This window comes from Gymnogyps californianus, chromosome 18, assembly GCF_018139145.2.
Source record: "Gymnogyps californianus isolate 813 chromosome 18, ASM1813914v2, whole genome shotgun sequence".
NCBI lineage: Eukaryota > Metazoa > Chordata > Aves > Accipitriformes > Cathartidae > Gymnogyps > Gymnogyps californianus.
The window spans coordinates 10534576-10547962 of record NC_059488.1 but is presented as its reverse complement, the minus strand read 5'-3'; the positions used below and the strand labels follow the sequence as shown (position 1 = coordinate 10547962).

Genomic DNA, 13387 nt, shown 5'->3' with positions numbered 1-13387 from the left:
ATTCGGCTCCCGCGGTGCTGGGTGCTCAGCGCAGCAGCACGGTGACAGGGAGGGAGCGGAGCAGGGAACCTGCTGGGTTCCCACAGGAATACCCAGCACACACAGGCTGCTTAGCTTAAGCCAGCACTGCTTACATTTCATCCCTGAAAACTGCCTTCTTGCCTACTTTCGCATTTGTGCCTGTTTATAAAGTAAGAGCCTGGCCCCTGAGCCTCCAGGAGAGAAAAATGACTCGGTTGGTATTTTGTGGTCCCACCGACCTCTTTGCTAATCAAGCAATTCGCTCTGCACATGCTACCAACTTGTTTGTAACTAAAAGCAAAATTAGAGTGTATTAATGATGGCTAGGCCTGAAGCCCAACTGATGTGGTGATTTCCAAAACCCAACACAGGAGTCTGCTCCTGATGGTCTCTGGTGGGATGGTGTGGATGACAAAGGGTCTTACCTTGGCCTTGCCTGTACTCTGCAGGATGTGCACCAGTGCAGACGCCATCTCCTCTTTGTTCTTCACACTCAGCGAGGGCTCAAGCACCGAGCACAGCACCATGTAATTGTTAGTGATGTATTCGGCAAACTCTTTGTACATCTCCATGGGAAGAATGCTCATACTCTGGTAGCGTGACTTGATGCGGATCATGGGTCCCGGGGACTTGCCCTTACCGGGGTTGGGGCTGACCACTGGGTACCATTTCTCTACAAACTGCCGGCCCGTGACAGAGCTGACGGGGATGTTCACTTGTCCAATGAAATTGGTCTTGTCCTTCTTTTTCTTCTTGTCAGTCTCTTTGTATAAGTGCACCGTAATGTTTTTGAGCGATGGGAGGTTATTAAATTCAAAGTGCTCCCCCCAAAAGACATTATCAGTTTTCAATTTACAGGTAGTTCGTGCATAAAGAACGTCATCCAGGCATAATTCACACAAGTACTTTTTCTTAGCTGGCAGGTCCTTGGCTTCAATAATCCATAACTTTAACATATTCTCTACCCTTCTGCTGTTGTCCTGAAAAAAAGATGCAAAGAAAAAAAGGTCAATAAAAAAGCCACAAAGCCAAGCACAACAAAACTGGAGATATGAGTTAATTATTTCGGATGTGCTAAATGAGCAGAGGCTTAATTACATTTTATTTTAAGGAAATACTGGCTCTCAGGAATTTGCATAATAACACTACTTATGTTAATTTTCCAAATATCACCGTGCTCTCCATGTCTGTCAGTGCCAATTAATATAAGGAACAAGGAAGATAAAACCCTCCAAATCATAAATGCACTGTTTCCCATTTGCTGCCAAGAGGACCTCAGAAGAAACCAAAAGAACCTCACCGATCATTAATGGCTTTTGCAAAACAGAAGCGATGTTACAGGTATCTCACAACCACCTCCTTTTTTAGTACAGCTGCTTTACAGCAGCACTGGAGTACATTTTCTTTACTGTAACAGAGCAACAATAAAGGGATCTGAACGCACACCCAGGGACCACCTCATCCATGGCTGGAACGCAACCACCTCTGGCAGGGAAAGAAGCATTTACAAAACCTCACGATATTTTAGGGCAAGAAGTCCAGAGCACCCAACTTAAACATCAAGAGGAATTACGGGAGACAGAGTGAGTTCCATAGGATAATCATTACAATTCAGAAACGGGAATTTGGATTGGATATCTTTTAAACAATAACGGAGCAAAGGATACTGTGGATCTTTAAATGCTCCCCAGTGATGCTGACCTCATCCTGGAAGAACATTCCGGGGCATTTGTTGCAGGAGTGACTTGAAAGATAAAGCACTCGCAGCTGAGCTGCTGCTAGGGATTCTGCAGTAACCTGTTTTGTTTGGAAACCCCTCACTGAAACAGCAACCACAGCTTACTCTGCTCAGCCTAGGAGTCTGGGCAGGAACATTTCTGCTGGAAGTCCACAATGGGGTACTGTAGGTTCAGGAAGTACACACAGGAACTATACAAGAACACTGAATTCCTGACAGAAATATCAAGTCAGATACTGAGAGTTTATTGTCTATGAACTCAAACAAAGATAGAAAGTTAGCCATCAGCTAATGGCATGTTTTGAGATGAGGGCACGCTTCCAAATTAATTTCCATTGAACACTGCATCTCAAAGCCATAGTGATGTGCCCAGCCCCAACTCACATTCCCAGGACTTTTCTCATGGTAAGTGTGACCACACAAACCTTGCACAGCTCTTTCAGATCATTACTACCAGGCTGCTGCACTCAGAAAGCACCAGAGCCACTGAACTCCACATACAGGAACACGCTGCTAGAGGCAGAAGTCCACCTCTCCCCTCCACTGCTCCCGTTCTGATATTGAAGGAAATCTTTTACACTGACATTTGGCACTGCGCTGGGAACAATAAACTCTGACACAGAGGGCTCCTTCAGCAGCCCGCCAGGCCTGGACCTAACTTGTGTGCACAGTTATGTGGCCCTGATGCCAGGAATGAATTCAGAGGATCCCATCATCTGTGTCTTCTCTGATCAGCAGAAAAAGACTTGTTGATTGAGCTCATCAGTTGTGAAATCCTGCACCTGATTAGTCCTGATCAATCTTTGTCAGCTAACTCCAGTGCAGAGAGGGAGAAGCAGCTGTAGATTTTATTTTAGGATGTACTTAGTCTTAGTGGGCCATAAAACCGCGTATTGGGTGCCCCTGTGTTCTGGTGAAGAGAAGGATTTGTTTCTGTAGATCCCAGAAGGGACGACTTTGCCACCTCAACTGACTGGAGAAGGGAAAGCTACTTTCCACTATTGCCTCAGAGAACTCACTGTGATGGGCATCTGAGTTTCTCCATCACTAAAGCAGACACTGCAAGTACTACCAGAGTCAGGAAGTGTGATATGTGAACTCTTTAGACTATTCAGTCTTGTAACTTTGCTGGCAGCTACCTGACAGCTGTCCCAGAGCTTTTGGGAGGTAGAAGTCCTCGGTAAGTGGCAAGTATCATCAGTAACAGAGCAAGACTGAAGATTCTTCAGGTCTGATCAATTCTTAGCAACAGCTGAAGCAGCATGTGCTGAGAAAAGAGGGGAAGAAATAATTGGCACTTGCCTGTAAATATAATTGTGGAAGAAAGCAATATGGAAAAAGGCTGACCCACAGTTACAGTTACTCACTGAAGTGACAATACGTCCCCTGCTGCTACTATGCACTGGGCTATAAAATGTAATAACGAGGAACTGAACTATAACAGAGGCAATTCCTCAAAGCCACTACCTTATTTGGGTGCACGGCACGCCGCAGGTTTTCCATCCATTTATCTCGCTCTGCTGCAGAACGACACGAGAAGCACTTACTTCCTGATGAAGTCGTCACCTACAGGGAAAGGAACAGGATTATGTCTTGACCAGCACACTGCAGACTGTGATTTCGGGGGAGAGGGGGAGTTAGGGAAGATGCTAGTGGATTTTTTTTTTTTTAAAAGTAAACAGCTTTACCCAAGCATGAAGCAACAGCCCCTAAGGCTAGCTGAAAAACAGGGCAACTCTGTATGTCACAGAAATAATCATGGAAGCAAATTCCAATTATTTCTCCTCTTCCACACCAGAAAACACTAGATAATGGGCCCCATGCATGCGACGCTTTAAACCACCAAGTTCCACAACTGAGAGACTGCAAATCCTTAGATGAACTAAAGATAAATTGCCACCACTTGGCATTCCTCCAGATTCAGCCCACAGCTTGTGATAGTAACAACCCATTCCTTGTTTTCAGCAGAACATCAGGCCCGGAAAGGCTGGTTTCCTACCTTCCCCCTTCGTGTCCTGTTGCTTCTGAAGACCATGCTGTGAAGAACACGGGGACAAGTATATACAACCCACTCCTGGCAGCAGTACGAGCAGTAGCTCCCAGCCTGGCCAGAGGCACTCCCGCGCTCACAGCACCTAGTCCCCAGCTGGGGAGAACCAGACTGGGGCTCCCGGACCTGGAGATGGCCGGTGAAGCGCTGCTGAGCCCTCCTCCCACCTCTCACGCTTCCAGTATCACTCCAAGGGATCTTTCTGCAGTATTTGTGTGACTTTCTCTGGCCATTGGGATTTCACATCCAGGTTTTGAAGAAGCATGCTCGCAGCAGTGACATTTCCAGTGGTGCAAATGCCCCTCATTCCTTACCACATCCCTGCTACCACATGGAAACTCAACTCTGTTGAGAGCCCACTGAAGCAACCACTGCCCGGCAGCCCCAGGATGCCAGGCACCAAACATTTCTTCCTATCCACCACGTCAAGCTTCCTTGGCATCAATTATTGAGCCAACGTCTAAAAGGCCAATAGTTCTCTGCATCTTCTCACATACACATATTCCTCAAGCCGCTGTCTCCTCCAGGCCCTGCTGGCAAGCTGACAGCCCACGACCATGGTACCAGAACTCTGCACTGCCCATAAATCCCTCTGCCAGCTGCTCTGCCCTTCTTTGCATTCGCTGCTTTTGCTGATGTCCAGTAATACTCTTTATGTACATCTCTGCTTGCAGGCCAAATGGACCTGGCCAGTACTTTAAATAACTCCCCTCTGAGCTTCATTTCCGCCATTCTCAAGCTGTAGAATTATTTCTGAGTACTTTATCATCTCACAGTGTTTGTGTTTACACACCGCACACTGGGTTATCTGCTTCTGGGAGACACAATCTCCTTTAATTTCACATATCTCCCAGAAGCCTAACCTGTTCTTACAGCAGAGCTGGCACTTGCTAAGATTTGTTATTAGCTAACCCCAATGATGAGTCGAACACATCCCTTCCTTTGAACACAGACATCATCTAACCAGGACAAAATGAGAAGAGGCCTATCCTGTCTTTACAAAGCAAATGCAAGAAATCTTCCAACCCTTGATATCCCAGAAGCTCTCTCCTCGAGACACTCTTCCCTGTCCTTACATGCTTTTATCCTCTGTCCTGTAAAACTATATATTCTTCTGAGCACAAGTTATCTTCTATTTCCAAGAAAAGAAGACTCCATATTAGTAGGCACAGTAGTATGATCTTTTCAGCATCCTTTCACACTTCAGTGTATTTCCAGCTTCTTCAAAGCTTCCCATTACAAATCTGGCCTGCTTCATCTCCTGTTTGCTGCTGCAGATGCTCATGCGAACCTCTGTCCCTGAACCTTCACAAACGGACTTCTGGTGGCAAAAGAGATCTGTCACTTGCAAGACTGTGTCCACGGCATGTGATCCCTACGCCTTGCTCTGCCAGAGGGTATGGCAGTTTTGCATCTTGAGCCTTTTCTCAGTAAGAGTTCCTGCAACAGCATTCAAGCCAAGCATGGCCACACACCTGACTGGTAACGACACCGAAAGAGAAGCAACGCACGGCTGCACTACTGTTGACGTGGTGCTGTACCGTCTTAACACTGAATTACAAATACAAAGATCCCAGAAGTACCACTTAGCAACAGTTTTTAAGAACAGAACTTAACAGTGACGTAACACAGAAGATGCACAGCAAATGAGCATTGCTCCAGACAGCTCCCTAGTTGCTTGATTGATGTGTATTTCTAAGGCTCCAAAACGGTTCTTCAGACAAGGACATAACAATTCAGAACTTGAGCCCCGTCTTATTTGGCCCAGCTAATTCAGCTGCAAAAGACTCAAAATCATCCATATTCAAGTCCAAAACATCAAAGTCCTGACACTCCTGGTACAGCCACACTGCCCTGCAGGTGTCACAGCCGGGTTTCTGTACCCCACAGTGGTGGGAAAAACCCTCCCACTGACATTCTGACTAAGGTCCACAAAATTCAGTCCCTACTGACTGCTTAGAAATCAGTTAATAAAGGTGGAATACGTCAAATACACCTTTCAGTAAACCGTACCATTAGTGCATGGCCTCAAAGGCCATTTCTCACCTAGCTTTTTGTTTAGCACTTTTGTTTTGATGGGAGTTTGGTGTACAAATGCATCTGAAAACAGTGTTCTCAGATCCAGAGAATTTGGTAGGAAACTTGGAAGTTCTTCCATAAAAGAGGATTATGACTTCTTTGATTGCTGTTGAAAGATGCTCTCTTAAAGACAAGTTCTCCTTGGTGACACACACGGATCCCACAGCTGCCTAGAGGATTCATATCCAAATAAATAAGCATGCAATTTAGCTGTCCTTCTATTGAATCCGTTAATTAAATGTCAGGTTTTTTACCAGCTATCTGTTAGGCTGAATATCTAATACATTTTCTTGCCACACTTAAGTCAACATATTGAGTTATCATGGTAAAATTTATGATTCAACTCCAAAACAATTACTGATTAACTAATCACTCAAAACCTAAAAAACCTGTAACTGTCATACTTAAGTGAGAGAAGGGGGAAATCCTCATGTGTCAGATATGAAGCCCTCTTGATCTGATGGGAGTTGAAGGTCGTATCTACCATGTGTGACCAAAAATGTAATTTTCCCCAGATCTGCAATGACATCCCAGCTTTGAGCTCTGATCTAAACATCTAAACATCATATGGCATTAACGATCTTCACGAGATATTAATTATCTTGATAAAGAGAGTATTCTGGTCTCATCAAGATTTTGGATATGCTAGAATACTATTAATGTACAGGATAAACTCAATTAGTAAAACTCATTAATTTCTAAAATGTTACTTATTCACATTCATTATCCACAGTCCTCGGATGGGTGATCTCTTAAGTCAGATAAAATCTTGTCATTTTAAGAATGTCTTAGGTACAGCATGGGTTCCTCGAAGTACACTTGAAGGAATCTCACTGGAGTAACAACAGAAGATGGTAACTGAGTTACTGAAGCTGCTTCACTCCAAGTGTTCAAAAGATTTTACGATGAAAAGTTCAGGCTCAAGCTGGTAAATACCACCACGACGACGTGCAGAAGGGCAAACCAGCGCTGCCTGGGCCAGCCCCGCAGACCCGTGACGGCTGCTCAGGGCTTCTGAAGGGCCATGCGAGCAACGGTGAACATTTGCACAGCTGGACTAAATCTAGTGGAGCTAAATTTAGCTCCACTAAATTCTTCCTTGCTCAGGCAAGGCCAGGATGAGGCGACACGGTTTCAGTTGTACTGGAGCAAATACAGTTTTTCCTTCTCCTGCTCTGCAAGCCCCAGCTATGTCCTGCGACAGCCCAGACACAAGCTGTGCAACAGGACAAGACTTTGGTCTGCCAAGGCGGTAACAGAGCCCTTCAGTCCTCATTCCCCTGCCCAGCCCAAGTCACCAGGACCCCACAAATAGCAGAGCCAGGAACAGGCTCTGGGAGTCTGGACTCCGAGTCTCCTTTACTGGACTAAGATGCCCACTGTATATTTAGCACACGCAGCATATGCAGTGTCACTAGATGATTATGCTGACTGGGAAGTCTTATAAGGAGAAAGAAGATGATGTTGAGTAACTTTTTTAAAAAAAATCAATGAAGAAAACAAGTAAATACCAACTGCCAAGTACTCATCAAGTCAGAAAAAAGCAAGTTTCATAGAATTAAATAAGCAGAAAAAGCCAAATGCAGCATTTGAAAACTCACTGCATTACTGCTGACTCTCCTTACCCTGGCAGAGCCCGGCTGAGGGGGAGCGGAGCTGAGCAGTCAGCTTCAGCACGTCTTAATGCAGGCTGGTCGAGCTGAAGGAGAGAAACAATTGCACTGTACCTTCATACAGCCAGCTGCCTCCAAACAAGCCACTTGGTTTTTTTCCACTGCAGATGGCTTTGGCACCTCTCACTTTTGTCTCCGTTCGGGTGCGCTGCCAGCTCCCTCTCTGAACCTGCCCTCTTCAGCACGACTCCATCTGCAGCCATGTCAAATCCTGCCATCTTGTTCTCCGAGCCACGAGGCTGCTGCTGCAGCTTGGTGGAGGAGGACATGTGGCACGCCGTACCTCGGCACAAGTGAGAACTAACAGACACCAGCCAGCTGGTGATGGAAGCGGCTTCCTAGGCACCGTCCACTGCCCGACCACCCCACCGCAAGGAGAAGGTAGTTAAGAACTGTGTAAGGCTGGCACTACCTAACAACAGCAAGGCTTCACTTCTCAATTTGAGACAGCAAACTTGGCCATTCCTGACAGATCTCCCTAGAGAACAGATCCACAATAGCCTCAAAGTGCAGGGACGAGGCACCATTACCAACCAGCAGCACCTTCCCAATCCACTGTGCAGAAAATATCTTGGTTCCCCTCGTCTCCGTGACTCTGGCAGGCCCTTCTCACTTGACGTTTCTTGGTCAGGGCTCCTTTTCCAGGACATCAGCTGAGCTTCTCGCTCTTCAGCGTTCCCACACACAGTACTGTGATGGCTCTTGGCCATCACCTTCAGTTTTCCTTTCAGCCTGGTGCAGACTTCAAGCAGAGCTTTCCCAGTTCCAGGCCACAGGAACCACCACAGGTTTTACTGCTCTTTGCTGAGCTTCTACTAAAGGGCGGCAGCAGCCTTTGCCAAGTCTTGCCTGTACTTTCAGATCAAAGCAATGCTGAGGGACTCAGGATCACAGGCCATAGACGGGACCCTCAGAACATAACGATAACTGAAGGCAACATTCAAGCACTGAGGAAGAAAAGATGCTTGTGTTGTTCTGTCGCTCAGCTTTCACTATTGCCTCACATGGAGAGCCACATGATAAAGTTGTCTGTGCCAATGCAGGCGGGGGTCCAGAGGGGCCAGCAGCAGCCGCCCAGCCCATCCCAGCACACGCTGCTCCTCTGCTCGGGTGCAAGGCACGGCCCAGGCTCGTCCCTCCGGCCCCGCGCTGCCCAAACGCAACATCAACCCCTCTGCCAACTGTACCTAAGTACACGGCGGACTGCGGTCACTGCCTACTACCCACCAGGGATCCTGGGAGATCTGTAAACTCATTTCAGTGCTGACCTCACTCCAAATTTGAAAGAGGCTCTCTGGAGAGACAAGACCAATGCATTAACAGAATATGGCATTTAGGTCTCACCTCAGTCCTTCCCGCTGGAGCTTGTTGATGAGTAACCATCAGTCACAAATCAATGTCCCTTTTGTTTTCTGGCATTCTTCCTTTCCTCTGCAGGATTTGCAGAACAGCAATTAACATGTTCTTTTTTTCTGTATGGCTCTTCTTTATCCAACTCACTTAAAAATAAAATTTTCTTTCTTCTTACAAGTGCATGACTTGTGTAATTTCCCTCTCAGTCAACTTTCTACAAGTACTGTTCATATCCCTTCCTCTGCTCTTGTGCGCTGAACAGAATTGGTAAACAACTCTTATATTATGGATGTCACATCTATTTTCCATCTAGCTTCATTTTATCTTTCTTGAGTGGAATGTAATAGAGGCCATATAATTTACAAAACTGTTCTCCTCCTGACCTGCCGCACTTGCTCAATTCTACAGAGAATGAACAGCACTGGAAAATTTATACCTCAGCCCATTTCAGAGTTTATGTTTGGGGCTGGTTTTTTTGTAAGACTGTTTTTGTGTTACCTGCTTATATTTTAAGAAATGGATCTTGTAACTCCTTTCTTTCAAAGTGTGCTAATTTCAGTAATGAAAAAAAACCTTCTTCTCTCCAGTCTGACTCCTCTTGGACACTGACAAGGCCGTTTTCACCTCGCACTGCCCATCCAAGGAAAGCCTGCAGTCCCACCACCACCCACAGTACAATCCAAGCATGGATATACTGTTTATCTGCTCTTCTATGTCCAAGTACAAACAGGTTACCTTCTCTTCACAGAAAACCATTGGCCAGTTCTATATCCAGCCACTGCCATAAGCAATAATACTTCGCCATCCATAATGCAGGAGAAATGATTTCCAAGACATACTACACTGAATTATCCAACTACAGACTGGTTTGTACGTGTCCTACTACCTCCCGCTAGTACAGACCTAACCACATGCCACAACAGATGTTAAAAAACCCTGAAATACTCACAGATTTTTCTATTTACCCAAACAAGTAAAGCTTCAGTTTTCTAGATAAAGTCCTTAACACTCCCACTGACAACAGCGGGCTATCTTTGTGACCACGTATAATGTCTTTGTGAACAGTGAGTAGGGATTACTACTTTCTGATATCTGTATGAGCATAAACTACAAATTTATGCTCTGCTAATACGCAGCCTTAAGTAATTCAGCGCCTGTGCCAGCAGCAAGCTCTGCTGCGACAACGGTTACAAGGCAAAGCGCTCATTGCTCTGATTTTGTGGATACGATCCGCCTTGGAAAGATGGGAGTAATTTTCTGCCTATGAAATGGTCTCTGTGTAGCAATTCAGAGCAGAAACATTTTATAACAACGAGAGCCCAAGACGCAAGCCCACACCTGGCTCCCCAGTCAGCCCCATCACATGGCAGGAACAGCCCCCGGGACGGACAGCAAGGCTCCTTACCTCAAAGCAATAGTCTTGTCCCAGGATGCTACTGTGGACTGGCTTGATGACCACTTCTTCCTCCATGCTGAGATCCAGAGCCTCAACAGCACTACTGGGACTGAGCAAAGACTCGTGGGAGCGCGATTCTTTCAGCCTCGGCATTAGATGGGATCTAGAGGAAAAATGTAACAGTATCAGTGGATGCTTTCCTTCCCAGAGAAATTATTTAGTACATCTGTTAGCAACAACTGCAGAATATTCCCGGGAATTTTTTGCCACGAGATAACTGAGGGCCCAGAATAGCAGGGACTGCTACATTGTCCCATTTATAATTTGCTGAGCAGGTTCTCTTACAGGCTGTACATTCAGTAAAAATGTTTTTTCCAAACTCCGATGCCGTCAGGACTACATTATTAGAGGTTTGTAGACTGCGGGTCTCTGCACAGCTGAGTATGCCTTTAAATGGCCACCGTACCTGCTGCGCGAGACTTTCCAGGTGTGCTGCAGTACGAGCGGATCAGGGAGGCCGCCTGGCCCCAGCACGAACTACTGTGCTCGTCAGTACTGCAGCCGGGTCTGCAGCTCCGGCGGTGCTGAGCACCAACCGCCAGCACAGGACTGGGTTTGCATGCGTGAGAGAGATCCCATTAGCATCCTACTTCACCTCATGCCGTTTTGCAGCACCCAGTCCCTACTGACAGAAGGAAGTTACCTGCAAATGGGGAGGAATTAATGACAGATCCTTCTGAAACCCCAGACCTGTGCTCGCTCACTGCATACAGAGCGTGCCTGGGGAGCGGCTGGCACTGCCAGGGCAGACACCATCCCTCTGCACAGGTACCCTTCTCCCCACCAAAATGTACACATCTGTATCACGGATGCAGGCGGTGTCTGGATCCGCACTGTAACCAATAACCCAAGGGCTCGTGTGCTCTCTCCAATTGTTACATACATCCCCAGGATGGGGACAGTGTGGAAAATAAGGCCATGATAGCCCTATCGATTGATCTAAATGCTCCGGAGTCCCACTGGCAGCATTTAGCAGCAGGGAGCCCACAAACAGCAAGCAGCACACCATTTTTGAGACAGCCAATACAATCAATGGTGCTGTAACTCTTAAAGCAAAACCAGAGAGCTCAAGGGGAAAAAAAAAAAAGAAAGATAGCTAGGTACTCCCAGGGGAAACACAACAAAACCATAAAGTGGCAAGGGAAAAAATAACTTGAGAGCAAAGGGAGCAGTTGCCTTCTCTATAGCCTGCACCATGTAAAATGTTCCTACACCAGCCAACTCACAAAAGCTCTAATCCCAGTAACTCTGACCTTTAAAACCTCTGGCAAGCACTTTAGGGTCTTCCAAAGAGACCACGTGTACCTCTGTCTACAAAGAGAGTACGACGCCTTCTTCAAAGGCACGGAAGGACAGAAATAAGGGGAGTCTGAGATATTCTCAGCATGGTCTTTCATGAGCGAAACAACAATGCTCCCAGTGTACTGTCAGATTGCTTTGTCTGTGTGTGTTGAGTTTTGTCATTCTCTACAATAAAGCTGACCAAAACACAGAGAAATGTCAATAGTGCATGCAAAATTCATAGCTTCCAGTGAATCACATGCCAAGCTGAATCTAGAAAACAGCCAAAGGAGATTCGAAGATAAACAGCAGCGGAAGATAAACAGGTGCTTCTCTAGATTTGCCATTCAGATTCATGCCATGGATGAACCCCCAGGTGATAACGGAGCAGCCCACAGCTGGGTTCTCCACCTGAGCACGCTAAATGGACAGCTCTGAAAGCTGCAGGCTACCCGTCCTCGCCAGCAGCACCGCAGGATAACCAGCCTGGGGCCGCGCTGCCCAAGGGTTCAGCGACCGTGCAGTCTCCCCACACCTCCCTGCATCTACGGAGGCTGACAGCCAGGACCAGCTGTGGCGGTACCTGTTAAGGCGTCTGCAGAAAAACAGACTACAACACCACAATCTTTTCTTAGGGGACAACCACCAGCCCTCAAATGTTAAAAGCCCTGGGTTAGCACAGCCCTGTGCTGGATCAGAAGCAGTGGCTTTGAAGCAAAAGGCTCTCTATTCCATTAGCGATTCTCTAAACTGCCCACTCACCCCATATCTCTATGGTGAATAAATTGATCTTTAGGAACTGAGTACAGTCATTTCCTAGTACTTTGTGGCAATTTTACACTACTTTTACAGAAAAGGGTCCATATCCTTTTCCTCTGAATGATACTGTAAATTAACTCTAATACAGGCAGACAGATCAAGTTACCTCTGGACGCTGAGTGCAGAACTAATATCCAGCAGCTCAAGAACTGACAATACAGACTGCTCACCAAGCCCTGATAAGCCCACAATCAAGGCACTTATGGTAAATCTTATTTCCATATTTTACAGATGAAATTAGAAAAGGTAAGTAACCAAGCTGAGACTTGCATTCTTGTGTGGACAAATATAAATATTGATAATCTAAACCCACAACTCAGGATTACATACTGTAACGCACACATGTACATCACCGAGCTGGACCGCTTCATGCTGACCTAAGAATTTTTGTTAAAACTAAAACAAAACAAGTCTATTTTTCATTTAAAACTACTGCAGCTGCAAGGCCACGGGTGGGAGTACAGATGTGCAATAAGAAGAATTACCAAGGGGGAGTTTCTCATAACATATTATGTTCTCACCAGATTCAGCAAATGCATATTTATATCCCTCTATACTCTGCCGTATGCCTCTGGGAATCCTAAAATTAGCGGGACTTTTCTTAGGCAGGAGGTTATTTGTCAGGTTCTTGCCTCGGCAGGACCCACTCCCATAATGTCTTTTACTCCTGAATGGCTGATCAGATCCAACCCAGGTCAGTAACAGAAACATTTTTCACCAGATGCTGCACTGTATGGAGGGAGCGCTGCAGGTCTCAAATCAGCCCTAAAAGGCCCAGCATCTGTCTGTGTATCAAGAGCTAAGTGGGGAGATGTCATTAATTAGAGACTCTCGTTTGAAATCTCAGCGGAAGGGATGAGAGAGCTCTCTGCCAGAGGCAGCCCTGGCAGAGCAGGATGAGCGCTGCCTGTGCAGAG

The 13387-nt window shown here is 46.2% G+C and overlaps 1 protein-coding gene across 1 annotated transcript in view; it reads right to left on the bottom strand.

Annotated features, from left to right (window-relative positions):
• The window catches only part of DAB2IP (DAB2 interacting protein), a 249934-nt gene that overhangs the window by 37649 nt on the left and 198898 nt on the right, over window positions 1-13387 (bottom strand). The window contains exons 6-8 of the mRNA XM_050907722.1: window positions 10320-10473; window positions 3227-3325; window positions 447-1001 (exon numbers count right to left, since the gene is read on the bottom strand). Of these exons, the coding sequence (XP_050763679.1) occupies window positions 447-1001; window positions 3227-3325; window positions 10320-10473 (808 nt within the window). The remainder of the gene's footprint in view (window positions 1-446; window positions 1002-3226; window positions 3326-10319; window positions 10474-13387) is intronic.